The sequence below is a fragment of the Eleutherodactylus coqui genome, chromosome 1 (assembly GCF_035609145.1).
Source record: "Eleutherodactylus coqui strain aEleCoq1 chromosome 1, aEleCoq1.hap1, whole genome shotgun sequence".
Lineage (NCBI taxonomy): Eukaryota > Metazoa > Chordata > Amphibia > Anura > Eleutherodactylidae > Eleutherodactylus > Eleutherodactylus coqui.
Genome location: NC_089837.1, coordinates 429,756,840 through 429,783,644, shown reverse-complemented (window position 1 = coordinate 429,783,644; position 26,805 = coordinate 429,756,840). Strand labels below are relative to the sequence as shown.

Genomic DNA, 26,805 nt, shown 5'->3' with positions numbered 1-26,805 from the left:
AATAAAATTTAAAAAAAATAATTAGTCTTAGGGTGACTACCCACTACAGTTTTTTTTCACTGCGAAATTCGCAGCTTTTTTTTTCTGCAGGGGTCAATGGGATTTGTAATGTTAAAATCACGAATGCGCAAAATCACAATTTACCGCAAAATCGCGATTTTGCGCTAAATTGTGATTTTGCGCGCTCGCAATTTTAACATTACAAGTCCCATAGACCCCTGCAGTATAAAAAAAGCTGCGAATTTCGCAGTGAAAAAAAACCTGTAGTAGGTAGTCACCCTTAGGCTGCATTCACACAAACGTATATTGGCTTGGTTTTCACGCTGAGCCGATATACGTCGTCCTCATCTGTGGGGGAAGGGGGGGGACGGACGGAAGAGCCAGGAGCAGGAACTGAGCAGTTCCGAGAATTAGCCCCACCCCCATCCCGCCTCTCCCCATTGCAAATAGTGTAGAGGGGCGGAGAGGAGGCAGAGAGGGGGCGGGGAGCTCAGTTCCTGCTCCTGGCTCTTCCATCCCCCCCACCCCCCCCCCGCAAATGAGGACGACGTATATCGGCTCGGCGTGAAAACCGAGCCGATATACGTTCGTGTGAATGCAGCCTTAAGGAGACTGCCACAATCCTTTGCACCTTTCTCTGAAGGCAGAATAGCGGCAGGCATGCCAATTGCAGTGATATCTGTGCAGTAGTTTTGGAGAAACTTCCATTTTATCAGTAGCAGCACATACATGGAGGACTCCTTGAAGTAGTCCTGCATATTCATGAGCTGCAGGCCAGCTCCACCCACCCCACCTCCAGCCAATGATTGACTGCTGTCTGCATGTTACTGTGCATAAAGAGATAGTTGTTAATGATTGGCTGGTGAGCGGGGTGGGTGTGGCCAGTTTGCAGCTCATGAATATACAAGTTTCCCCTAAAACTCTGCACAGATCTACACAAGAGACATATCACTGCAATCAGTGCGACAGGCACTACATTATACTGCTCTCAGTGAGGGCTGCAAAACAAAAAACATGGGGACAGTCTCTTTAACGAAAACTTGCACCACTCCCCAAAGATCTGTTCTAGTAAATACTTTATTCCCCATGTACTAATTTTGGAGCATATGCTCTCATTAGGCTCTGATCAGACAGTGGAATCTTCCATGCAGATTCCGCCACTAAAACCGTGGTAGAAATAGGCAGATATTGTGCTGTGAATCTGCATGTGGATTCAGCCCTGTAAATAGCAAAAAATCCTCCTACGGAATTCCAACACATTTCCGTATGAAATAGGGACATGCTACTTCTTCGTAGTGATCTGTGCAAAAACACGGTGGAATTCTGCCTGTTTTTGTGTCCGAAATCCCCACATGGGTTTTGCCCAATGACAGTGCTAAATCTGGGTGCAGATGCATGGTAAAAAACGCAGCACGGTAGCTGCTGATTTCTGCTGTGATTTTACAGGTGGACTCCACAAAGGATTGAGCCATGTGGACACAGCCTATGGCTCCTCTGACACAGAGTGATTAATCATTCGCACATGCGAATGATGACAGAGTTCACTTGTGCAACCCGTTTAACAGCCAGATACATTGTTTGTAATGTTGTTCTGAAATGTGTCTGTACATCGCTCAGTCATTCATATTCACTGCACCAGTGAATGACTAAACCATCACTGTTCGAACGCAACGACGTGTAAACAAGCAAACAATTAACACTGTGCAACAAACGCTTAAAAAATTTTCGTAACAGAAAATAATTGATACGTTTCCATAAAATTAAAACCTGCCGATTACAGGTAAAACTGAATAATAGCAGCACGTTTCATTTTCAAGTTATTTAACCCCGTAGTGGCCAAGCTTTTTATTTTGTTTTTAAAAATCGTAACTCCTTTATTTATCCATCCACATAGCTGTATGAGGGCTTGTTTTTTTGCGGGACGAGTTGTATTTTTCAATGGTGTTATTTAATGTACCATATAATGTACTGGAAAACTTTTAAAAAGTTCTAAGTGGAGTAAATAATGCATTACTTTGATAGATCGAACTTTTATGGACACAGCGATACTAAACATGTATTTTTGTTTCACGATTTAAATTTAGTTTTTTTAGTCTAACCCATGACCTGTAAAAACACAGTTCATTAATTACGACTTACTGGTGGATGATCCGCAGCGTTTACGCCACATGGAAACATACCCTATATGTTACATAAACCTACCCTTATAGTGTTCAGACAGCACGCGGTATGTAATAGTGATTGCGAAATAGTTGCACTATCACGTTTGTTATTCTTTTTATTAAGCAAGGTTAATGGCGAGCCGACTGGATTAACTGTATAGGCATATTTAAAAAAAAATACAACGACAATTGGATTACATTATTCCCCATAACTGGAAAACATTACGTGGCAGAAAAAACGGATATCATATTTGAATTCAGCGCAGTAAAGTTACTATGAGCCAACTGTATCTGCTTGTCTGTTACAAAAATTGTGTTGCACAGGGTTATCTATATGCCTGCATAAAAGGAGCGACGAAAGGGAAGCAAACAAATTCTCTTTCAGGGTTGAATCGTTGTCCGTGTCTGCACTGAACGATAATTATCGTTAAAATTCGAACAATCCAACAACTTTTTTGAACGCTAAACATTCCATGTAAAAGGGTATTGTGGCGTTCCTCTGTGATTAAATTGAGAACTGGGCATTTCCACTCTCCTTGTGAAAGAGATGTGTCAGTACATGGTCAGCACTGATAGGGATCGTGTCCCTAGACTCTCCAATTTATAACACCCAATCATAGTGATAATCAATTCATAAAATTACTAGGTGGAACAAAAAAGGAACAGTACAATGCAGACTTTTAAGGAAAAAAAACTTTTAATTTTGGAGAATATGAGTCTTCATTAAAAACAGACATGTCAGGAGAGGTGGCAAATCTGCTTTAAAAGCCTTGGTGGGCTTTGGTGGAAGAAGCAAACATACATAGCGGCATTATTTGTTGGCAATTCCTCCGATTGTACCTTTGGATGTGTATTACCTAATCACAGAGAGTAGATTCACCCCAGCTTGATTCATACTCTGGTTGTCTTATGAACATTTACTGTATTTACTGATATTACCAAGGAAGTAAGTCCAGTACACCCACCTGACACCTAAGATAAGGCTTGCTTCTCGCCTATTCATTTTCTGCTCAAATCCTCCTTTGTAGTAATAAGAAAGACTCTGCAGAAACAGAAAACAAGCAATATTGCAGAAATACCAGCAGTGTAACAAAATCACTTTCCTGGATGAGAATTACACTGAACCGTCACACATCTAGGCCTTACTTATAAAACAGCCAATTCACACTTACAGGAGTGGAGATTTTCTTAGCGTTTTCCATGATAACTTGACCCAAAGGTTTCCACAGCTGGAAAGCGAAGCGACCTATAAAGATTCATACAATTTACAGACTTTCCACAGCAATTTGCGAACTGAAAATAATTTACGGTTTATAGTTAAAATCTGAATCCATGTGAGACATCGGTTATTTTGTTTGTTCGTTTCATTCAATTCTGCTAACTAAATTCAAGCTATTTGCAGTTTTCCATCAAGCAATTTAAGTCTTGCGTTTATTCACTCAAAGTCTTAACAGAAATCCACATTGAGTCTAGCGGGAATAAAAAGAAAAAGAAAAGTCAATGGAACAAGATGGAGAAAAACAAAATTAAGAAATACGGAGAAGTCAACAGTAGCTCTAAATGTTTCAGTCTAGCATCTCAGAAATACATTGTTTATAAGGCTAGTCCTACGTTTTATAGATCGCGCTGCCGGCAAATTGGAGTCAAATCGAGTTAGAAGAACAGTACACAGAAAAATACAGAAATGCCTGCTATTCTTCTCTTAAGAAGAACGAGTACCCGCTCCTGACGTGCCTGTTCTAGTAAATATTTCTATTTCCCTGTACATTTCCAGGAGGGTTAACAGAAGGACATCATGAAGCAGTTCTAACAAGAGATGCTCCAGCATTGTCATTTGACGGGCAAAACAAGTACCATGAAACTTCTGCAAAGGACCACTCCCTTAGGGCTCACTCACGCAGGCGTATTGTCATTGCGTTTTACGCACACGCACTTCCTGTGTTTAAAACATATGGTGAATGAAGGCAATGACAGTCAATTGACTTTCACTCTTTCAGTCACACCTACATGTGGGCACTGTGTATTGATATGCAGGAGAAATAAATAACATGCTCTATTACGCCACGTATTACGCATGAATTGCGAAGGGGCAGCGTTTTGATCCCTGCTCTGTTGAAAAAAAAAAAAAAGAAAAGAAACAAACACTGCATGTCCGTGACATCAGATTCCCGGGCATGCACAGCGTGTGCCTGCGTTTAGCAGTGCCGAGCCCACGTGCCTGCATGTAGCAGTGCAGAGTGTGTGCATGCCTGCGGGTAGCAGTGTCGAACCTACGTGCCTGCGTAAAGTAGTGCGGAGTGCTTGCCTGCGGGTAGCAGTGCCGAGCCCACGTGCCTGCGTGTAGTAGTGTTGAGTGCGTGTGTACAAGCATGTAGCAGTGCAGAGTCTGCTTGCCTGTGTATAGCAGTACCGAGTCCCCCCTCCTCTTCTTCCCCACTAAATTAAAAGGATATGGCAAATATGTATGAAAAGGACACTTGAGAAGTTCATTAATATTTACAACAGAAGACTGATGGCTCAGAAATATGTATGGACGCTATGTTGGAAGCCCTGCCACTTTCTCCATACAGATCCCCTGCTCTCACCTGATGGGGGTCTGCCAGGCTGTCAGCTATCTGTGGAGGGGGGAGGAATCCAGTGGAGCTCAAAGAGCCTCCGGCAGAGGAGGACGGAGGAGCGCCAGCTTTCCCCATACAGATCCCCTGCTCTCACCCGATGGTGGTCTGCCAGGCTGTCAACTCTGTGTGCCTCCAGCAGAGGAGGAGCACAGGAACCCCGTGCAGGGAAGGACTTGGGGAGCGCTTTCACCGGCTTTCTTCTGGTCATGCCAACCTCCCCGGTTCCACCTGAGCCCCAGACGGGGAGCGATCCACGGGTCAGCGTGACCGAGTTGGTGAGGAGAACAGTAGCGCGCAGTGTTAATATCGGTTCTCCTTATATCAACGTCACTTAGCCGCGTGCCCATAGACTTAACATTGGGAACTTTGACTGGCTCTAATAGGGGTTGTATCAAACTCCAATTTTATGATTTTACGGCTGTGGTGTGGATGGTACAAATCCACTGACACCAAAATCAGCCACCAGAGGTCTGTGTTTCTTTATTGTAGTTCCTGTATGATGTGCTTGATAAAGAAGGCTCTAACTTTTGGTCCTCTGAAGCCCGTTGAACGTATATTTACCTGTATCCTAAATAAGTTGGCTTTCCTGAACTTCTGCGGCTTGGACTCTAAGACATGGTTACAAGTTCGTACATTAGCATACCTGGATTTACAGGGGTGAAGGGGGGCGGGGTCTCGCTCATTGGGAGCTCCCCTACTAAGCAAGTCCTTTTTATACACAGATTGTAAACGGACTCGGACCCTCTTGTTTGACCCCTGTAGCACTGGAATTCATTTCCATTCAGGTGTTCCAGGGCTCTGGGTACTTTCCAATGTTTGTCTCTATCCTCTGAGCTGACAAATATACAGAAATTGCTGGATAACATGCATGCTCGAGTTGAACGGCACTAAATAGACCTCACCGACTACAGTATCACAGAGTGTACTATTTCGGTCAAGATTTTCAGTTCGATCTGTGCCTCTGGCTCCAAAAGGATCCTCTAACGCAGTTGTAATTTTTCCAAGAATCTTTACTGATTTTTAAAACATTTCTCAACAATATTTTTAATTAGTATATTGATTTTTTAATAAAAAAAAAATAATTAAGAGATAGACTTTAAAAAATGAAAAATGTTTTTTCCATTATGCCTATGACAGCCCACCTCCCATCGTCCCCGTTTTCCTGTTTCTTGCTCATAGGGTGGATTTCCTCCTGCGAAGATCTCTTATGGGGCTACAGGGCCCCATCACTCCCAGACTAAGTGGGATTACCTAGGGGTTACCTGTCCACATAAGTCTCCAGGGGGACATAGGAAAGTCTGGATTCCCTCCTCTATTCGGCTACTTTTTAGGGCCGTAAGAGTTCTTCAAGGAAAGCTGTTGCTAAGACTAAAATAGGCAGCGTGGTGTCTAGAAGAAGCTCCCACAAACATATTCTGAAGCCCCATGTAGTAGATGCTTAGATTAACTTGTCGCTGAGGAATCTCCCTCTTTTAGAGCTGAAGTTAAGGGATATATGGAAGAATGTAAGTGATCCTTTTCTCCAGCTAAACCCAAAAGCTCTTATATGCCTGCTTCAATCTCAGTGTATCAGAGGCAGAGGAGGAGGGTATACTTTCTCAGAGTCTTCCTCCGATGAGTCTGGGGGTAAACCCCTTTCAAGAAGACAACATTGATCTGCATTTAAAAGCAGTCAGAGCTACTATGAAAATGCCAAACAATTTAGATTCATGCAAGATTAAAAGCCTGACAGCCTAAGACCTTGGAGAAGACGACCATTTCATATTCAGGAGAATATTACAGCGCTGATTAATAGGGTATGGAAAAAGCCGGAAAGGACATTTTTTTATCCCTAGTTCTGTTACAAGAAAATGACCATTTATTGAAGAAACTTCTAATTGCTATAGAGCCCCTAAAGTAGATGCCCCTGTAGCCAAGATTGTAAGAAAGGGGAACTCCCTTTTAAAAACCTTGGGGTTTAAGAAGGACACTATGGATAAAAAAGCAAATATATACATGAAGGAAGATCGGAAAGCCTCCACTTCATGTTTAAGTCTAGTATTGCAGCCACTCCTTGAGATTAATATCCAGAATAATTTCATAGCTAATGCCTCAGCTGATTCTCTTAGGTTAAGTTCCAGGCTCGTAGAGTCTTATGGCTAAAGCTGTGGAATGGTGATGTTGCTTCTAAAAGCAGACTATCCGCAATTCCTTGCCAGGGAGAATTTCTTTGGCCCGGCTTTAGAATAGATTTTAAAGAATGCCTCCGCAATTTAAAAAAAAAAAAAAAAAAAAGGAGTTCTTCAATTTCCAGAAAGAGAATGAGGTCGGGGTTTCTATTCAACAGTCTTTTTTTTCTAGAAAAAAAAACACACAGAAAGCCTCTTATCTTGGTATTATAAACTTAAGGGCATTTAACACTTATGTGTTTTGTCACAAGTTTCAAATGGAGTCTTTTTAAAATACCATTCATTATTTATTAGCAGATTGTGTAATGGCATCCGTTCACATAAAGGACGCACGCTACCATGTTCTCAGTCATCTGTCTTCACAGATGTTTCTAAGACTGGCGGTTCAGACTTAGGACCTAATATTGCATTTACAATACAGGGCTCTCCCCTTTGGGTTTTCTCAAGCACCTAGAATATTTACAAAGTTAATAGCATAGAGGTCATGGTCCATATCTGAGAAGTAGACAGCATCATCATTTAAACTTTCTTCTAGTGGGTCGGACAATAGAAAACCTGAACCTGAAGAGTGATAGAGATTCCATCCAATCTGGACTCGCCGATAGAATTGAAAGAGGTCTTGTCTTATTCCAGATCACAGGCATGTATTTCTGGGGATCCTGCTGAACTTAAAAAGGTAAGCCAGTTTTCTTCCTCCCACAAAGATTAAATCTATTGTCACAAGATTAGAGAGTCTGAGACTTTTCAGTCAGACCACCCTGAGGGGGCCAGTGTCAGCTTTAGGATTAATGAAAAAATGTATTCCAGCAGTCATATGGGTGCAATTTTGCTGAAGAGCTCTGCAGTTGAGATTCTAGCCCATTGGGATGGCCATCCGGGGTCTCTGGATCCCCTATTTTCGCTACCCACTTAGGTAAAAGATTCACTTAGATGAGGAGTGCATAACTCCAGTCCTCACGGGATCCCAACAGGGATTATTGTTAATGCCTGGGACATTGCCACAGGGGTTCGTACTATAGGATATACCGAAAACATATTTTCACCCGGAGAGACGTCTGGAGCTGAAAATACTTACCGGTTCACCAGGAGCTTTAATTGCATATTGTCCAAGAGTATTTGAAAAAAGCCCTGCGATCTTTCTGGACCAAGATTCGTTCCTTTTACTGAGTGCAGTCAAAAACCCACGTTTAGGTTTTCATTCTTTTAATTTCAAGTAAAAAACTGCCACGCGTTCTGGCACAACAAAAAGCGCCTTTTTTCAAGCCCTTTTACTTGAAATTAAAAGAATGAAAACCTAAACATGGCTTTTACTGCACTCAGTAAAAGGAACGTATCTTGGTCCAGAAAGTGCGTGGAGATTGTTTTCAAATACAATATCTAAAGTGGATGGGGTTTATTGGAAGGACATCTGTGGACTGACAGATTTACTAGAATTTACTAAAGGAAGTGGCATAAACTACTGCAAAAATAAACGCCATATCCTCCCACACAGAGAGACAAAGATACATCAAATGCATTAAGAGTGTCTCCTTAATAAATTAGGAAAATCTTACTTTCATGTGAAATGCCAGTCTAAAGGCCCATTTAGACACAATGATTAGCACTCAAAAGATGTCATTTAAGCCACTTTTGAGCGATAATTGTTGTGTCATTTACAGCACAAGATGATCGCTCAAGATGAGCGATCACCTTCGCTGCCAGCGGAGGATGCAGAAGACAAGCGGGGTGACCCCGCTTGTCTTCTGCATCCAGCCATTCCCCGCTCCGAGCGCCCGGCTGTCATACAGAGCGCTCCGTGCCGGGTATGGAGGACACAGCTGGACCGCTCTGTTCTTCATACCCTGCCTGTGTTCAGGGAGTGGGATACAGCTGAAACAATAGCATCAGCTGTATCCCGCTGTGAATCCCTAATAAGGCTCATTGTTGTCTTACAGCACGCTGAAAGACAACGATGAGTGACGGCTTAACGAAAACTGCACCATGTCAGTGCAGTTACACACAATCATTATCGCCAAAAAAACGGCTTTTGAGCAAATTATGAGCGATAACCGTTGTGTCTAAATGGGCCTTAAGTAAATCTTCCCCATTGATTCCTAAAGATTGCCAGCTGTTATATTTAGACTGCCCAGTGATAAAGCTCTAGGAGATTTCTAATTAATGAGCCTACAGCTACCGAAAGTGCTGAAAAATCACAACATCTAGGCCTATAAAAAAATGTTCATACCTGCAAAAGCTGCTGCTGCAACGCCAAGTCCCACGGTAATCATAGTCCCACCCTATATAAAGAAAATAAAGCATGATAAATTCACACATGTACAAGTATGTTAACAGCGCCTAACCACTTCTTCTCAGATCTAGATAAACAGATACTGTGACAGCTATTCAGTTAGGCTGGAGGCTCCTATTGCAGAGCCTAGCCACCGACCTTTGTCCATTCAACGTTGAGTTGGAGAAGTTCTACTCTTTCAAACTCTTCCATGCTTGCAGTTAAGGACACCAACGTGTTCCTCTATGGATGCGTTGTACTTAGTGCCATACATTACATGAAATACTGCACTTTCGGATCACCTCTAGGCAGAAAGAAGCTAGGAAGCTAGGCTGGTTACATTGCCAAAACTGCTGTCCATATATATAACGCACATTGTGGACCAAATTCAGAGAAAAAAAAGAGACCGTAATATGTAGGTAAATGGTAAATAGAGATCCGAACGATAGGGACTGAAAGGGGTTGTCCCGCGCCGAAACAGGGTTTTTTTTTTTGCATAGGCCCCCCCGTTCAGCGCAGGACAAACCCAAGGGATGTGTTGAAATTTAAAAAAAAAATTTTTACTTACCCGAATCCCCTCTCTGCAACTTTTCCTCCAAGATGGCCGCCGGGATCTTCACCCATGATGCACCGCGGGTCTTCTCCCATGGTGCACCGTGGGCTCTGTGCAGTCCATTGCCGATTCCAGCCTCCTGATTGGCTGGAATCGGCACACGTGGTGGGGCGGAGCTACGTGATGACGCAGCGAAGGGGGCGGAGCCAGAACGCCGCTCGTGCCCGGACCGACCAGAAGGGAGAAGACCCTTCTGCGCAAGTGCATCTAATTAGACGCTGAAATTAGACGGCACCATGGAGACGGGGATGCCAGCGCAGGGAAGGTGAGTATATAACTTCTGTATGGCACATATTTCATGCACGATGTATATTACAAAGTGCATGTATATGGCCATACAGAAGTGTTTAACTTAACTTGTCATCGCGGGACAACCCCTTTAAAGTTCCAAGAACCGACGTCTCTATATGTGTCATCGTCTCGAAAAGAAAGCCCCCGGTTATATTTAAAATGCTCAGTGATAACAAGGCTCAGCCTGTCAGATCACTTCGTTTCTCCTATCCCCGGACCTCTCCGGGCGAGTATTACTTACATGTACTACACATTAGCAGTGAGTGAGCGCAGGACAGAAACCATCTGCTTCAACCCCAGCTGGAATTGTTATGGAGACTGTAGAATTTCTCTAGCGAACAGAAGTGATTCACGTCCCAATCCCAAGCAGTGACATTTTCCATTCTGCTGAGGTGTTTGTTCTGTATTTTTATGCGCCATCCTTGTATTTTATGCCTTCTATAGTTTATTTCAAATTCTGTGAGAAAAGTGCTTTGACTTTACTTCTACGTACTGAAAACACTGACTCAGCCCAGACACAATAAGGAATGGGAATATCAGTAGAACACCACCAAATAAATAAAACATTATACATGGCAAGTAGAACGCCTAAACTCACACTTATCACAATACAGCTATGGACAGAAAAATATAACTCGGAAAATAGAGGGAAAGCAGGTGAAGCTAATCTAGAGAAATATTACAATAAGGGCGCTATTACACGAGCGCTTGTCGCAGGCGCTAATATTCTCCCCACAAATGCTGGGCAGCACCTGCACTTACAGGCACTGCCCGTCAATTAACGCTGCTACAGCTTGTTAATAGTACCAATTATCAGGAAAGCATGAGTGCTGGAGCTCATGTAATAGCGCCCTAACAGTAAAGATGGATTTACATGGAGAGATATTCTTCTCATTAATGACCACCAATTAATATAGCCTGTCAATGGCGTAAGGTACTGCTGTTTACATGAAGCACATGATCTTACTACTATTAAAAACTACTACGATTTAAAAGTCCCTGGGCCTCTGAGCCTTCTGCGCATGCACCTGCCGTTTTACGTCTGGGGCGCATGCGCAGAAGGTGGCGTCAGGCCCTGGAAGGAACAGAACGCTGCGGGACATCATGGAGGATGGAGGCGAGTAGTTTCAGCTCCCCTCATGGCTCCAATCTGTGAGGAGAGCTGAAACATTAAATTATTTACTTACATGCAATCGCCGTTATCCATTGGGGTCGCATATTACACCCCTCCATTACAGTACAAGGTTCTTGGCTACCTCCAAGGGGTCAAAGTAGCATTAAGTAAAAAGCTCTGGAATTTTCCTCTACTATCCTACCTAATTTTTACCAAACATTTTGTATTTTAACGGCAATGAGATCACTTACTGTAGCTCCCATCTGGTGGCTTTCCACTGCTTTTAGTGGGCAGAAAAGTATAGCTTTTAGATAAGGCTCAGTTCACAATAGTGTCTTGGCTTTCATTCTCGAAGGAGCTATGACAGATCTGTTGTGTTCCAACAAATCCTGGTGAATCTCACTGACTTACAATGGGGGTCCATCCATTTGAGGAAGTTTTGACGACAAAACTGCAAAAAAATCTTATTCCTGCAGTCAAATAGCAATGGAAATCTGACCCAAAGAAAAACTGCCAACATGAGCAAAGTTCAAACCTGGAAAATTCCATCTAAGGAGTATTCCAGTACTTCTGCCAATAAGACGATTTCCGGGGCCGCTGTCACTGCGGTCAGCGCAGGAAGCACTGACCATATTGCAGCAGCCCTGATTGATGTTGTAGGTGCAGTTCCCGGTGAATTCAATGGGAGCTGTACCTGCAATACAAACTTGGGCTGTTGTGCTATAATCAGAGGATTCTTAACTCAACGCAATGATAGTGACCCTGGGAATCAGTTGATCTGTGGGTATCCTAGCTGCAGGTCCCTGCAGGACATCAAATGCAAAAATGTTAAAAAAAAAAAAGTCTTAGAATACTCCTTTAACTTCACAAGGGTCCGGTGTAGATAGCGATGTATCGCTACATGCTATTAGAGGAGAAAGAACTGTAATTGTGACCATGTTGGGAGTGATGTGGCTTTTTCAGGTATAACTAAGAAACACCACAAAGACTTTATTTATATGATGATATGTCTTGATTTTAGGAAAAGGGTGAATATCTGTTCCTTAAGTAACATGCGACAGGCATCAACCATACACCGTTCTATATAGAACATTGCTATCGGACCACACCGGTACCGATCAGATGACCTCGTTGCCAGGTGCCAAATTGGTAGATATGGAAGCCCGTGATGATATTTGCTAGCAATTATCTATCAATAGCATGAAATCACTCCATGTTATATCAAGACACTTCTCTATGAGAACTCAATGAATTCTACTTTATTATCAACATTACCAACTCTTATACAGAAAGAAGAAGGCGGATTCTAGAGTTACTTGCTACAAAGGTTAGTGTTACATAGGTGACAAAGCTGATTGATCATAAGGCTTATTGACATCTACCAAATAGCCTCAAAGCTCTTAAGGCCCGTCTCAGACATAGAAATGACCTAAGTCAGGATATTGCTGTTGCATTAGACAATATTTCTGTAATAGTTGTGTGTCTTCTCTATTAACATAGCTTAGCCTTATTTAATTTGTCTGTTGACTTCTTATCTTAAAATCCCAGTTACTGGCACTACAAAGCATAGGTTTTAGTCTTCTATTTAAGGGCCAATAGTCCAATACAAGGTAAGAAACATTTATTGCATTCTGAAACTTAACACTTTATATTCCATGACAACATTTACTAAGCACATAGTATTATCCAAGCAAGTTTTTATTGAGAGCTGACCTTTAAAAAAAATCCTATTAAAAATTCATCCTTGAATGAGATTCCTTGAGCCTCCTTTATATGGAACCAGAGATTCTGACAGCTCTTGTAAGACCATTAACAAAAACATTATTATAGCTTAGTTCAGTTCTATTCTTCTGAGTCTATTCACATCCTCAAGCAAGCTTTTCAATAGAAAAATGTATTCATGTTTCAGGTTGCTACCACCATAACCTGAGTAAATAAAGAAGGGAAGCTTCTTGAATAGAATGGTGAATAGCCAAAAGTAAAATATAGTAAATGGCTGCAGTGACATAAAAACATACATGTTCTTCAGTGTACCGGCTGCAACAATCAGAGGTGGTAAAAAAAGAAATAAAAGATCTCGGACTTTTTTTTATGCATTTAGTGCCCTCCTAGAATGACTACTGTTACCAAGTTGCAGATAACTTATTGCTTGTGTAAAACTGATGATCATGTATTTGTATAACTCACTGGATCCGACCCGCAAGAACTACAGAATATACATGTAAACCAAGGAAGAATGTTACTTCTTACAATCATCTACCGTAGACCTTCTGGTGGTTCTGGAAACTCTTGTATTCGAGGTATCGGTTGTATTCGAGTTGTATTCGGTAAATCCCCGGCGAATCACGCCATCTGAGGTTTTCCATAGCGTCGCTATGGAAAGCGCCGGCCCCGTGTCCACAATCAGAGAATCATTGCGATTTTCCACTCGCGGATGGCAATTCACAGCATGATGCAAATTGCCATGATTCTCTGCGGTCAGCCTATCTGTCAGATATGGCTAATTGCGGAGATTCGTCTGCCGGCTCCTGCTCCCGGGCGGTGGCTCCCGCAGCGGAGATTCGCCGCGGGACTTCGCAACGCCCGTGGCAAGGGGTCTTAGATGTGTGAGCATACTGTTTACTAATATGCCTTTACTATGTTTTAATTGTATCTGATAAAAGGACACTGTTGTCCAAAATGTTGCTACAACTTTGTCTACACACAGAAGTTTTTGTGAGCGACCTATTCCAAGCGTCTGTGGAGTGATTGTTCTTTTTTGGAATTTTTCTCAACTCATTTATTATCAATACTGGCACGTCCGCTATATCCTGGCCACATTCATCAACTGTGCATTATTGGCACAGGGGAGACATACAGGCACACCCCATCAAAATTTGTACATCGGTATTGCTGCATCCATGACTACCCAAGAATGCATTATTTATCCCGCACGGTGAACATGGTAAAAAAGTAAGCCAAAATGCTTTCTTTTTTTTCTTTTTTTGTTTTCCACATCTCAAAAACATAGTAAGAGCTCACATCCATGACTGTACTTTCACTGTGCGTTGCACAGACATGTGACATGCGGTGAATGGAGTCAATGGCCTTTTATTGATCCATGCACATGACATATAGACACTGCGTGTCTATACGCACGAGAAATAGATCGCAGCATGCTCTATTTCTCGGCGTACCACACAGCGCGAGTACAATACACTGGTATAGGCAGCGCACGAAATGCTGTCCATACGCAATACCTTACATATGGGCAGCGTTTTCATACGCATCCCTGCTGTGAAACAGAGTGGAGAATTAAAAAAACAAAAATTGTCACATAGCGCATGTCCGTGTGTGTGATACGTGGGCATGCACAGTAAACTCACAGCATTACGTGATCTCTGCTGGCAGAGCCGAAATTTACAAAATCTGTAAAACGCTGCGGGGAGACTTGCAGCATTTTTAGCATAAGCCCGTGGAGAGGAGCCCTTAGGCTACTTTCAAATGGTTTGTGTCAGAGGACTAGCAAGCGTTTCCCATTGTTTTCAATGGGAAACCTGCATGCACATCACATACAGTGCAATGTGTTTTCCGGCCCCATTGAAAAGAGTGTGAAAGCAGCCCAACAGTGATAATAACAGCCGTATGTATAGTACAATGGTACCCATAAGAACTACTACTTGTTCTGCAAAAAATAAAGCCCTAACATGGCTCTGTTGATGGGGGAAAAAATATATGGGACTGAATGCAGTGATGCCAAAAATAAGTTTTCCCCAAAAAGGGTTTTTTATTGTAAAATTCTAAAATAAAAATAAATAGATCATAAGACTGGTAAAAGATATAAAATGAACCTCAAAAACAATGAAAATGGTTGTGATTTTTTACACCCTCTCCCCCCAAAATAATAAAATCCGCGCGGCAGGGAAAATTGACACCTGCAGGTAAGTAAATACCTGCGGGTGTCAATTTTCCCTGCCGCGCGGATTGCACATGCGGAAATACACCTGCGGCATCCTCCATTTTCCGCAGGGCTCCAGCAGGCTTCCAAGAAGCCTATGGAAGCCGTCCAGATTCGCGGTACACCCACAGCTGAATTTCTGCTCTCCGGAGCGGAAGAGCAGGAGTTTCAAAAAAAAAAAAAGGAACACGTTGGTGTCCTTAACTGCCGAGCACATCCGCCGGGCAGAGAGAAAGAAGTTCTGGCCGCGACGGTCGGGAACCCGCAGCATTCGGACAGGTGAGTTAAAGGGGTTGTCCCGCGAAAGCAAGTGGGGTTATACACTTCTGTATGGCCATATTAATGCACTTTGTAATGTACATCGTGCATTAAATATGAGCCATACAGAAGTTATTCACTTACCTGTTCCGTTGCTAGCGTCCTCGTCTCCATGGTGCCGTCTAATTTCAGCGTCTAATCTCCCGATTAGACGCGCTTGCGCAGTCCGGTCTTCTCCCTTCTGAATGGGGCCGCTCGTGCCGGAGAGCTGCTCCTCGTAGCTCCGCCCCGTCACGTGTGCCGATTCCAGCCAATCAGGAGGCTGGAATCGGCAATGGAACGCACAGAGCCCACGGTGCACCATGGGAGAAGACCTGCGGTCCACCGTGGGTGAAGATCCCGGCGGCCATCTTAGCAAGGTAAGTAAGAAGTCGCCGCAGCGCGGGGATTCGGGTAAGTACTATCCGTTTTTTTTTTTTTTTACCCCTGCATCGGGTTTGTCTCGCGCCGAACGGGGGGGCTATTGAAAAAAAAAAACCCCGTTTCGGCGCGGGACAACCCCTTTAAATCATTTTTCAGACCTCATGTCCGTTGGAAAGGAGGGACCCGCTGCGGGATTATGCATGGAAAATCCGCGCGGACCCGAATTTCCTAGTGGACAGGAGGCCTTATGCACCCCAAAAAGGTGGCAATAAATATTTCAGCCCGCTCGGTAATAAACAGATCATATTTGGTATAACGGTGTCTGTAAAAGTCTGATCTATCAGAGTAACGCATTATTTACCCTGCACGATGAACGCTGTCAGAAAAAGAAAAAAAAAAAACATTGCCAGAATTGTGCTTTTTTGGTCACCCTGTCTCCAAGAAAAAAATATGCTATAAAAAGCTACCAAAAAGTCATATGCGCTCCACAATGGTACTAACAGAAACTACAGGACATCCGGCAAAAAATGAGCCCATCCACACAGGATGCATTCTTAGAGTGGAATATCTGCAGCGATTCTGAATCTGGAGTTGCTGTAAAATTCGCCCTATCCACTGCAAGGGGGAAATCCATTGCACAAAAAATGGACACGCCGTGCAACGCGTTTTATAGCCCCATTGAAAACAATGGGCGAGGTGTTCTGAGGGAGCACCCAAAGATAGGACATGCTGCGGTTTGTTTTTTTCAAAAGAAGGAGGCTCATATTTGTGCGTCCCGCATCACACAAATCTCGTGCAATTTTAATGGCAGTATGAAAGCGGTCTCAGGGAGATAAGCAAAGGATTACAGCTTGGTGTGATGAGATACGGATTCTTGCCACCTGAGGCTGTAAATATGCTCTCAGAGGTTACTTTTGTGTGGTGTACAACATCCCTGTGGTGAGCGCTTCAATCCGGTCATTGCCCCAACTGCTGGTGTGATGATCCAAGGTGCCATCGCATACAATAGTCTGCCACCCCTAGTAGTGGTATGAGGGACACTAACAGCTCAGTGATACGTGCCGGAATTCCTTCGCCCATGTGTGTTGCCTCTCACACCAGGGCTCCAACAGGCACTTCTCAGTAGGATAATGCTCACCCACACAGAGCAAACATTGCCCAGGAAGGACTCCAGGCTGCCACACTTCCTTGGCCTACCCAATTTGCAAATTTATCATCAATTGAGCATTTATGGAAGCCGCTGTGATGAAGAGGCCAGCCGCGGCCGCCTACGGGTGCGCAGGAGCTATCGGCCCAGTTGCTACATCTGTAGGTAAGTGTGCCGCAGGATAATATACAGAGCCTGTATGCCTTCATGGCCGATAGATGATGGGATACTAAGATAGAGGGGGCCCAAGAGGGTACTAGAACTACCTTTGAATTGTTGTACACTTTTCCCCAATAAACTTGTTCTCTCGCCCAATATTGTAATCACTTACACATATCATCATTACACTCACACATAGAAAGGTTAATTAGATTCCAACAACTCCTAGTTGGTGCATTCTTTCTTTTATTGTCAATGAGTGTATAGAAACAAAAAAACCTGCATAATTGCTATTGCTGCACCCGTAGCAAGTTAAACAATAAAATGTACAAATATATACTGCACAACAGTGGCAGAACCTTCTCTTCAGCTCCCCAATAAAAAAATACTGAAGTAATCAGTAAATTAGCTTTCCCCTAAAACCCTTGCAATAAAAACTATTATTTGTGTCCCCCCCCCCTCCCCAAAAAGCGCCCTCATACATCTATATCAGGAAAAAAAAAAATTTAAAATGCCCCCAGCATGTAGAACACAAAAACAAATTTATAATAAAAATGTTTTTATTAGAGCTGTCCGATGGGCGATGGTTACAGGCTTCCTGGGACAACTATTGGGGGCACCGCTTCCACCAAACCCCGCTGTGTGTCTGCTAGGTATACTGGATGAAGAGCAGTGGCAATTCCAGATCCGCATTTTCCTTGAAGAGGTGCTGTTTCTGGCCTGTAAGGCTGTAGCATTGTGCTGGATGGATAGTAGACCCCCGACGCTTCCCTGATGGTGTAATCTAGTCAGTTCTATTCTCCCATATGAAAAAAATAGTATACAAAAATAGAATGTGCCCAGATAAATTCTATAAAATCTGGGGAATTTGGTGCGGCTCGTCAACCACAACCCACACACTAGACACAATTCAGCAATCGGTGGACCAAATGAGGTCCTCGACCCTTCAGGTACCATGTAGCTCTTCATAGGGGTTTCTGGTGGTATCCTGAACTCAACAAGATTCCTCATCATAGATGTGATGCCGTGTAAACTGTCTTAAGTCATTGGACCTAATCTGTAGACTTGAACCACGGTACCCTCAGCTTTGTTACTGAGTAATAGGATTGGATATGTTCTTTTATTCTCAATAGAAAAAGTTTAAAAAAAAAGTTTTTATTGTGCAGAAGTAGTAAAAACATAATAACTACTCATGTTTGGAATCAGAAATGTGACGTAATACAACACCAATAATTCACAGAACACCTCAGGATTTCCAACCGGATGTTAGAGACTCAAAAGTCTAATGAATGCGTGCCAAAGTTTAGGAGTCAGACCCACAGACCCCAAAGAAGTAATCCAGTAGAAACAGAAGAGATGGCAGCATTCCAGGCATGTCACATTGCTTGCAATTAATTCCTCCCTAAAACCACGACGTTTCCACCCTCTTCTTTGTCAAAGACCCCAAGAGGGTTGAAACGGATCCGGCTGCGAGAATTCTTGCAGCGGGACCCGACCCGAGCGTCTGCAGAGAGCAGCGTGACACTCACCTGCTCCTGCGGCCCCGGCTCTTTCATGTGCCGGCTGCCGGGCAGCCGGAGCATGCGCAGAACAGAGCCGGCGGCCGGTGAGGGGCGTTATTGTGCGGGGCTCTGCACGATATATATATATATATATATATATATATATATATATATATATATATAGAGCATGCCGCAGTTTGTTTGCCGCGCGAGGTTTCATGCGGCCGTCTGCATTGGATTGTGTTTGTTAACGCAATCCTATAGCAGCTTCCAGGGGCGGAAATTCCGCGGTGGAATTTCCGCCCGTCTGCAGGCGGCCTAATCTTAAACAATGATAGAATCTTTTTTCCATCACACTTCCAAAAAAGTAATGCATGTTTTACATTATATGGAGCATAGAATGATGCAGCAGGTACAGGAGAGGTATGCCCAATGTCATAAGATGATCCTCGGCTTTAACGACATTTAACGGGAGTCTAGCAAAACCCAGTATTAACGTATCTTGACGCCATCTTGAGGGTGGGTGGCGACAAGATACAGTCTTCTTGACAGACAGACCACTGCCCCGTCAGGTCCTGGCACTCACTAACCGTGCCTTAGCTGGCATTGGAGTGGGCTGCGTACCCGGACAGTGAGGGAACGGCGGCACAGCGGCTTTCCCGGATGCCTGTCAGCATTGTGCAGCGGCAGGGGAGACAGAGTGAAAATCTGCATGCGTAAAGCTGTGTCTAAGAGGGGATCACACGATATAGAGCATTATAACAAGTGCAGCTTTGGGATGTAACAGGCACCACCATTAGCTTTACCGTACAGGACAACTCTACCACAAACATAAATGACACCAGACTACACTGCGGCACATCTGACGCAAGAACAGCACAATGCAGCTTCCGGCAACGCAAGAGCGGTACAATGTGGTTCCTACCAGCGCAAGAACGGCGCAAAAGCGGTGTAATGGGGCAGACACGCACTGATGCAATGTAATGTAACAGCTGTCCAGGATGCGCAGGCGCACACCATGCGATGAGCGGCTGTCACCTGTCCTCCCGCCCTGGTCATTGCCCAGGATCCCCGCGCACACATGGCCGCTACTCACCAGCCTCCGGTCTATGTCAGCGCCCGAAGTAGCTCTGTTCCAGGTCCTATATTCCGCATTGTACAGGGAATCCGAGGAAGTCATGCCGCTGCCGGAGGCCGCCATGACAGTCTGAGGAGTACGGTGGCTGCAGAGGTCAAAGTAGTGATTGCGAAACAGCTAGAAGTGGTGGCGTAACTGCGGTAGGACGAGCCGGGGGAGGAGAGAGGAGACGCTGTCCTCTCTGGAACAACACAGGCGGTTGGACAAGCAGCGTGTATAACCCGGTAGTGGCTAGTATCCGTCACAGCCAGGACGTCCCGCTACAGACCTCCATGGCTGGGCCTGCCAGCGGCTGCAGCAGCCTGTGGGGTCCGGGAGTGGTCTGCACGGGAGACGGATTAGCCCGTTATTATCTTTTGCCATTGGGGATCTGTTTAAAACATTACAAATGATCCCTGACAATCCCATTATTATGTCTTCATTAGGTCCCACATGCCAAAACCTAATGCAATAGCTGCAGTCACCTGTCCTGCCCCTTTACCTGTTCTGCGCTGCTGCTGCAGCCTGTAATCCCAAGGTCATAGGGGAGTCCTGGAGCTGCCAGCGCAGGACATGCAGGGAGCCGGCAGAGGTGCGTATATAGGCCATTGTATTATATGTTGGCACTGGGAACACTAATGTAAAAAAATCAACTCTGACAACTCAGACAGTGGATTGGAAAGGGTTAATCCCAGCGCTCATACTGTATAGTGCTGTGACTGACCGCCACCACAGTGACTAGAACCATGTAAATGCATGGCATCGGTAGTTAAAGGGGTTTTCAGCTTTGCACAATCCCTTCTTATTTTAGAAGGGTCCCTTAACAATGAGCAGATAACTAATCGTCCCCCTGCCTGTACTCCCATCACTCAGCTGTAATCTGTGGGCAAACCTGACAGCCAGTGCTCATTTTCACTACAGCACCTCCGCAGGGAAAATAAAGTATTACACAGTGCCCAATCGCATCAATGGATTGTGTAATTTAGAACAGGACAGGTCCTCCGGAGGGAGAGACGCTCTCTGTAATAACTCTGTAATGTGACTAAGGGCACTCTCACTCAGGCGGTTTTACAGCATTTAGCCCAGTGTTTCAAACATCATGTTAAACGCTGTAAAACGCCTCCATTAATTTCAATAGGACTTCGCAGATGAGCGTTTGAGCGCGGCGTCTCTAACGCCACAGTTTTCAAATCACTGTCTTGCTCTATTTTAGTGAGTTTCAGCGATGAATGCACCTCATCACCCATTGCAATGATGGGGTGCGCTTAAAAACACTGTGGTAAAAATGCAGTGTTTTTTACAGATACCTGTGTGAGAGCAAACTAAAGGCCCATTTACACCAGCCGATGATCACTAAAAAATCGCTAATCGGTGATCGTTTTAGCGATTATCAATGCGTGTAAATGTGCGTCTATCGTCCACTTTACGGGCACTGCTGGCTGATCATTAAATTCAGTCCAACCTAAAAATCGTCACTCACTTTTATCAGTAGTTCTCCAAGGGGAGAGCTGATAGCATTGTTTCCCCATGGAGAACAAAGGATCTGAGAGCAGATAATAGCCTTGGGCTATTAACTACATTCAGGGAAGGCTTCATTTGCATACCTAATTGGTATTTAAGTAGCTGAGTAGCTACTTAAATACCAATGATCACATACCAATTATTTATGCAAAATGATCGCTCAAAGCTGTCACTCAAACTGCCCTTTGAGCGATCATCTGCCCATGTAAACCAGCCTTAAGAGTTGAGAATCCTGAATATGGGACCTCCCTCTATTAATGCAGAATTACCTAATAAGGTTTCATAGACTCAGAAAGAGTTGGAAGGGACCTCCAGGTTCATCGGGTCCAACTCCCTGCTAAATGCAGGATTCACTAAATCATCACAGACAGATGTCTGTCCAGCCTTTGTTTGAAGACTTCCATTGAAGGAGAACTCACCCCCTCCTGTAGTAACCTGTTCCACTCATTGATCACCCTCACTGTCAGAAAGTTTTTTCTAATATCTAATTTGTATCTCCTCCCTTTTAGTTTCATCCCATTGCTTCTGGTCTTTCCTTGTATAAATGAGAATAGGGCTGATCCCTCTGCACTGTGACAGCCCTTCAGATATTTGTAGACAGGTATTAAGTCTCCTCTCAGCCTTCTTTTTTGAAAGCTAAACATTCCCAGATCCTTTAATCATTCCTTATAGGACATGATTTGCAGACCGCTCACCATCTTGGTAACTCTTCTCTGAACTTGCTCCAGTTTTTCTATGTCTTTTTTAAAGTGGGGTGCCCAGAACTGGACACAGTATTCCAGATGAGGTCTGACTAAGGAAGAATAGAGGGGGATAATGACCTCATGTGATCTAGACTCTATGCTTCTCTTAATACATCCCAGAATTGTGTCTGCCTTTTTGGTTGCTGCATCACATTGTTGACTCATGTTCAGTCTATGATCTATTAGTATACCCAAGTCTTTTTCACATGTGCTGCTGCTTAGCCCAATTCCTCCCATTCTGTATGTGCTTTTTTTCATTTTTCTTGCCGAGATGTAGGACTTTGCATTTCTCCTTGTTAAACACCATTCTGTTAGTCACCACCCACTGTTCAAGCTTTTCGAATACTCTCTCTCTTCTCTAGTGTTGGCTATCCCTCCTAGCTTTGTGTCGTCGGCAAACGTGATCAGTTTACCTTCAATTACTCCTCTAGATAATTTTCTGAAAATGTTGAACAACACTGGGCCTAGGACAGAGCCTTGTGGTACCCCACTTGATACATTCTTCCACTTGGATTTGCAGCCATTTATGACCACTCTTTGAGTATGATCACTCGGCCAGTTGTGAATCCACCTAACAGTTGCCTTCTCAGTCCCATATTTGGTCATTTTTTTCAATAAGTATGGTATGAGATACTTTGTTGAATGCTTTACCAAAGTCAATATATACTATACTGCATTTCCCAGATCAACCCAGTCAGTGATTCTGTTATAGAAGAAAATTAGATTAATCTGGCATGACTTGTTTGTTACAAACCCATGCTGGCTCTGGTTAATTACTCCATTCTTTTCCAAGTACTTGTATACATTATAATTTGTTCAAAGATCTTTCCTGGTATAGAAGTCAGGCTAACAGGCCTGCAGTTTCCTGGATCCACCTTTTTCCCTTTTTTGAAGATAGGGACAACATTTGCCCTCCTCCAATCTTCTGGGACTTCTCCTGTTCTTCAGTAATTTTCAAAGATTACAGCGAGTGATTAAGTAATTACCTCTGCTGCTTCCTTCTGTATTCTAATTCTATGTAATTCATCTAAACCTGGAGACTAAAATTCATATACGTTTAATACATGTTCCCTCACCATCTCTCTGCTTATTCAAGACAGCCTGCATTCTTTTATTCCTTCAATAGTACAGGGAAGAGAATGAGAATGGGTTCTGTATGATAGACGACCCCTTTGAGTTCCGTCTCCCAGCACTGTACATTTATATCACAGTACATAAACAGGTAAATGGTGCCTGCCAGACAGTGCCAGAATTAGCTGCCTGGCTGAAAGTGCCATACTTTATAATGGCAACCAGACTGTCCTTTCAAAGTTAAAATGCCCGGAAACTGTCCATTGTAATTAAGCATCCAGATAATTTTCCTACTAACAGTGCCAACTAGTGTGTCCCCATCAATGACGCCATCTAACATGCTCCAAAAAGTTTTTATTTCCCCTCTGAGACTCCTGGACAATCTGGAAGGGATGGCAACTATCCTTTCTGTAATACCAATGGAGGTGGATACTTAGGAGTATACAGATAATATCAGTGCGTTAGGAGTACACAGACGTTGTGTTGGAATAAAAATTATTCTCAATAGAAACATTTTTCATCAAAACAGATCACTAATCTCCATTATGTTTTTATCTGCAGTAAACATTTAGGGCTAATGCCCACGGACGGATTTATGCCGCATTCCCCGTGGCGTAAATCTGCAGTGAAATAGCGTAGCTATTAGGTTCTATTGAATCTAATAGCTCAGTCCTCACATGCGAGATTCTGCCGCAGATTTACGCCATGGGAAAAAAAATCACGGCATATTCTATTTAACAGTGGTTTTCCGCGGTGGGAGGTCTCTGTTAATATAGGGAGTTTTTTGTTTATCCCTGTGGGATTCCCTCACGGTAAAGCCACGGGCGTATCTCGCTCCGTCCGTTGGCATGAGCCCTACAGCACTATAGTCACAAAAATAGTCATTCTTCAAATTTATATAAAGCCGCCTTCCTCTCTAGAAACTGTATCATGCATCATTTTATGTCATATTATTGCTAAGCACATTCTACCACAGCACAGATAGCGCTGACGTCTTACACCAAGTGATCAATCAAGGCTGAATAGGTGTGCCAACAGTGAGGACACCATGACTATTCACCATTCTAGAACTGCTCAGATGATGATTGGTAAGCAATGTGCAGTGTCTTATTGCAGCGTCTTCACCCACATAGTAAAATGGGCAATTTCAGTATGAGCATGTCTAGAAAGGTTTTTACAGGCACCATAGTATTGTGCCAGTGGTTGAATAACCTAACTTTAGTGATAAGTTCCCTTTAACAAAAATCATACGTGTGTCCTGCTGTACTAATCAGCAATAGAAAATTTCAATTTTAATGTCCCCCATTCCATTGCCTCTTTCAATCATAGTCTTAACAGTTATCATTACCTATAGGGCCCAATGTCCATGGGTGGATTTGATTTGCGGAATCCGCGCGGGGGAGATCCGCAAATCAAGCAGTTCATAGGGATGCATTAGCGTCCACAAAGCAGCTAAAAGCATGTGATTTTTTTTTTTCCCGGCGTGCGGATCACACACACGGGAAGAAATCGCAGAATGCTCCATTGTCCAGCAGATCCCGCAGGGACGGCTTTCATTGAAGTCAATGGCAGCCGTCCGATCCGCAGCACACCTACAGCTGTCATTGTGGACGTGCCGTGGATCTGCGAGAAAGCAGGAGATTTAAAAAACAAAAAGCAAGCACTGCACATGCGCCGGGCGCGTTAGCCAGCACTCCCGGACACATTTGCCGTGCTGAAGAAAGAAGATCCAGCAGGGATGGAGGAGACCCGCGCTGGATCCGGAGAGGTAAGAAACTGTCTTTTCATGTCCATGGCCGTGGGCACGCACGGATTCAGCAGTGGAACCCGGGCTTGCAATTGGACATGAGGCCTAAAGTGTTCTACAGAGAGTAATGCAACAAAGAGAATGTAGTTAAACATATACAGTACATCAGTGAATAAATAAAGAATAATCCCCGGGATCAAGTTAATGTTGTGGGGCAGCTGATACAGTTTCTACCTCAAGACATTTTACTTCTCTGCTCATAGGCCCACTAGACTGAAATGTAAAAAGTAGAAACCCAGCTGAGGATCTGAGAGAATCCCATTCATTATTTCCTGTAATCATAAAAAGGACACTGAATCAACATAGACGGTGCCCTACATTATTTAACACTGCTGTGGAACAGGATAGCATCAGTGATTTTTGACCAGTCTTATCTTTTGTTTTCTGAGACTCTTCATGTTACCAGTTCATAAAAGAATGATATGATAACCCTAACTTTGAGTATAAGATCACATGTACAGTTGGAAAAAAGTAAGGGAACTTTGAAATACAAGGAGTTTTGCACTGATTCCAAATAATATGTGCTTATAATAAGATTCCCACTTCTGGGGGGGGGGGGGGGGTAGCAACAGTTATGAGTTTTCTTCATTTGTAGATCATTTCTTTAACTGTGGATTGATCTACACCCAGGTCTTCAGTGTTTGTAGCCTTCTTCAAGCCTCATGCGTCTCTATAATATGTCTTCTGAAAGTTGTTTGCATCAAAGCAGGTAGGTTCGCATCGAATGCATGTTTTGAATGGAGCAGTTCTATTTTTTAGAACATATTTGTCAATGTCCAGTCTTTATTTTTCTTTATTTAATGTGCAAAGCACTTCTGAAACCCACACTTCCAATGTCCTGAACATATTTAAAAAAACACCAGTTCTGGGAGAAGTCATTAACACATGGGGGCTCGCTTACTTTTTCTCCCAGCATTGTGAATGTTCACTTAATCTTCTCAATAAGACATAAACAGTGTCAAATGTTTGTGTTTTATTAATGTAGCTAGATTGTATTTGTCTATATTTGTGCAGTGATCTGGGTAATTCCAAAGAGTTCACTTACTTTTTTTTCAGAGCTGTATGACCGAAAAATTCTGAAAACACAATAACTCATCCTCTTACTACTTCCCATTTGACTATGCTATGACTGTATAGAGTCTAAATGATACTTTTGCATCAAACATTATCTCTAGGGGAATGAAGATATACCCACACTCAAAATACAGGCTCTGTGGGTAATTTACATAAAAATTCCCATAGAAACCGTAAAAATGAAAAGAGGATATAAGGACCCATAATTAAAAAGAAAAAACATATACTGTATATCCTCTTCTAATGCTGTTTCAGGGTGCAATATCAACATTCTGGAACAGGGTGGTCCAGTGCTTATTCCCCTACCTCCACAGCTTACCTTCTATATGCAAAAAACATAGAAGAAAAAATTGGACAGCGCCCAGCATCTCTTAAGGATGCACTAATATTAACACACTAGTTGACAGGGGACTCACCTGGTGTCACACCATAAGTCCTCCAATATTCTAAGTGGACGGGATTGGCCACTGCCTCTGTTCAGACAAACATCCATACAGAGAGTGCTGGTAATGCCAAGAGTTTGTGTTGGTCTTGCTGTAACTATAAAAGCTCCAAAGCAGAAAAGAAAAAACAGAAGAAAAAAAAACACGTGTTCAGGGGTTTGTAGCACTATAGCGTATAAGACAAACTGTGCTTATCCCTAAGCCAAGTAAGCACATTTTGGCTTATATATACCTATTTTAATATAGTGCTACAAACCCCTCAGCACAGGGTTTAATCTGCTTTCTTGCTTACCTCCTATGTAATCTTTATTGGCATTCCAAAACACTACTGCAAAAAACATAATTCTTCATTTTTTATTTATTTATTTTTT

General features: G+C 43.3%; 1 protein-coding gene across 1 annotated transcript in view; it reads right to left on the bottom strand.

The window, feature by feature from the left end:
- Window positions 1-19,931, bottom strand: part of DNAJC15 (DnaJ heat shock protein family (Hsp40) member C15) — a 33,595-nt gene extending 13,664 nt beyond the window's left edge. The window contains exons 1-4 of the mRNA XM_066581762.1: window positions 19,755-19,931; window positions 9,173-9,224; window positions 3,335-3,408; window positions 3,128-3,204 (exon numbers count right to left, since the gene is read on the bottom strand). Coding sequence (XP_066437859.1) covers window positions 3,128-3,204; window positions 3,335-3,408; window positions 9,173-9,224; window positions 19,755-19,859 — 308 coding nt within the window. The 5' untranslated portion in view covers window positions 19,860-19,931. The remainder of the gene's footprint in view (window positions 1-3,127; window positions 3,205-3,334; window positions 3,409-9,172; window positions 9,225-19,754) is intronic.
- Between the last annotated feature and the right edge of the window lie 6,874 nt (window positions 19,932-26,805).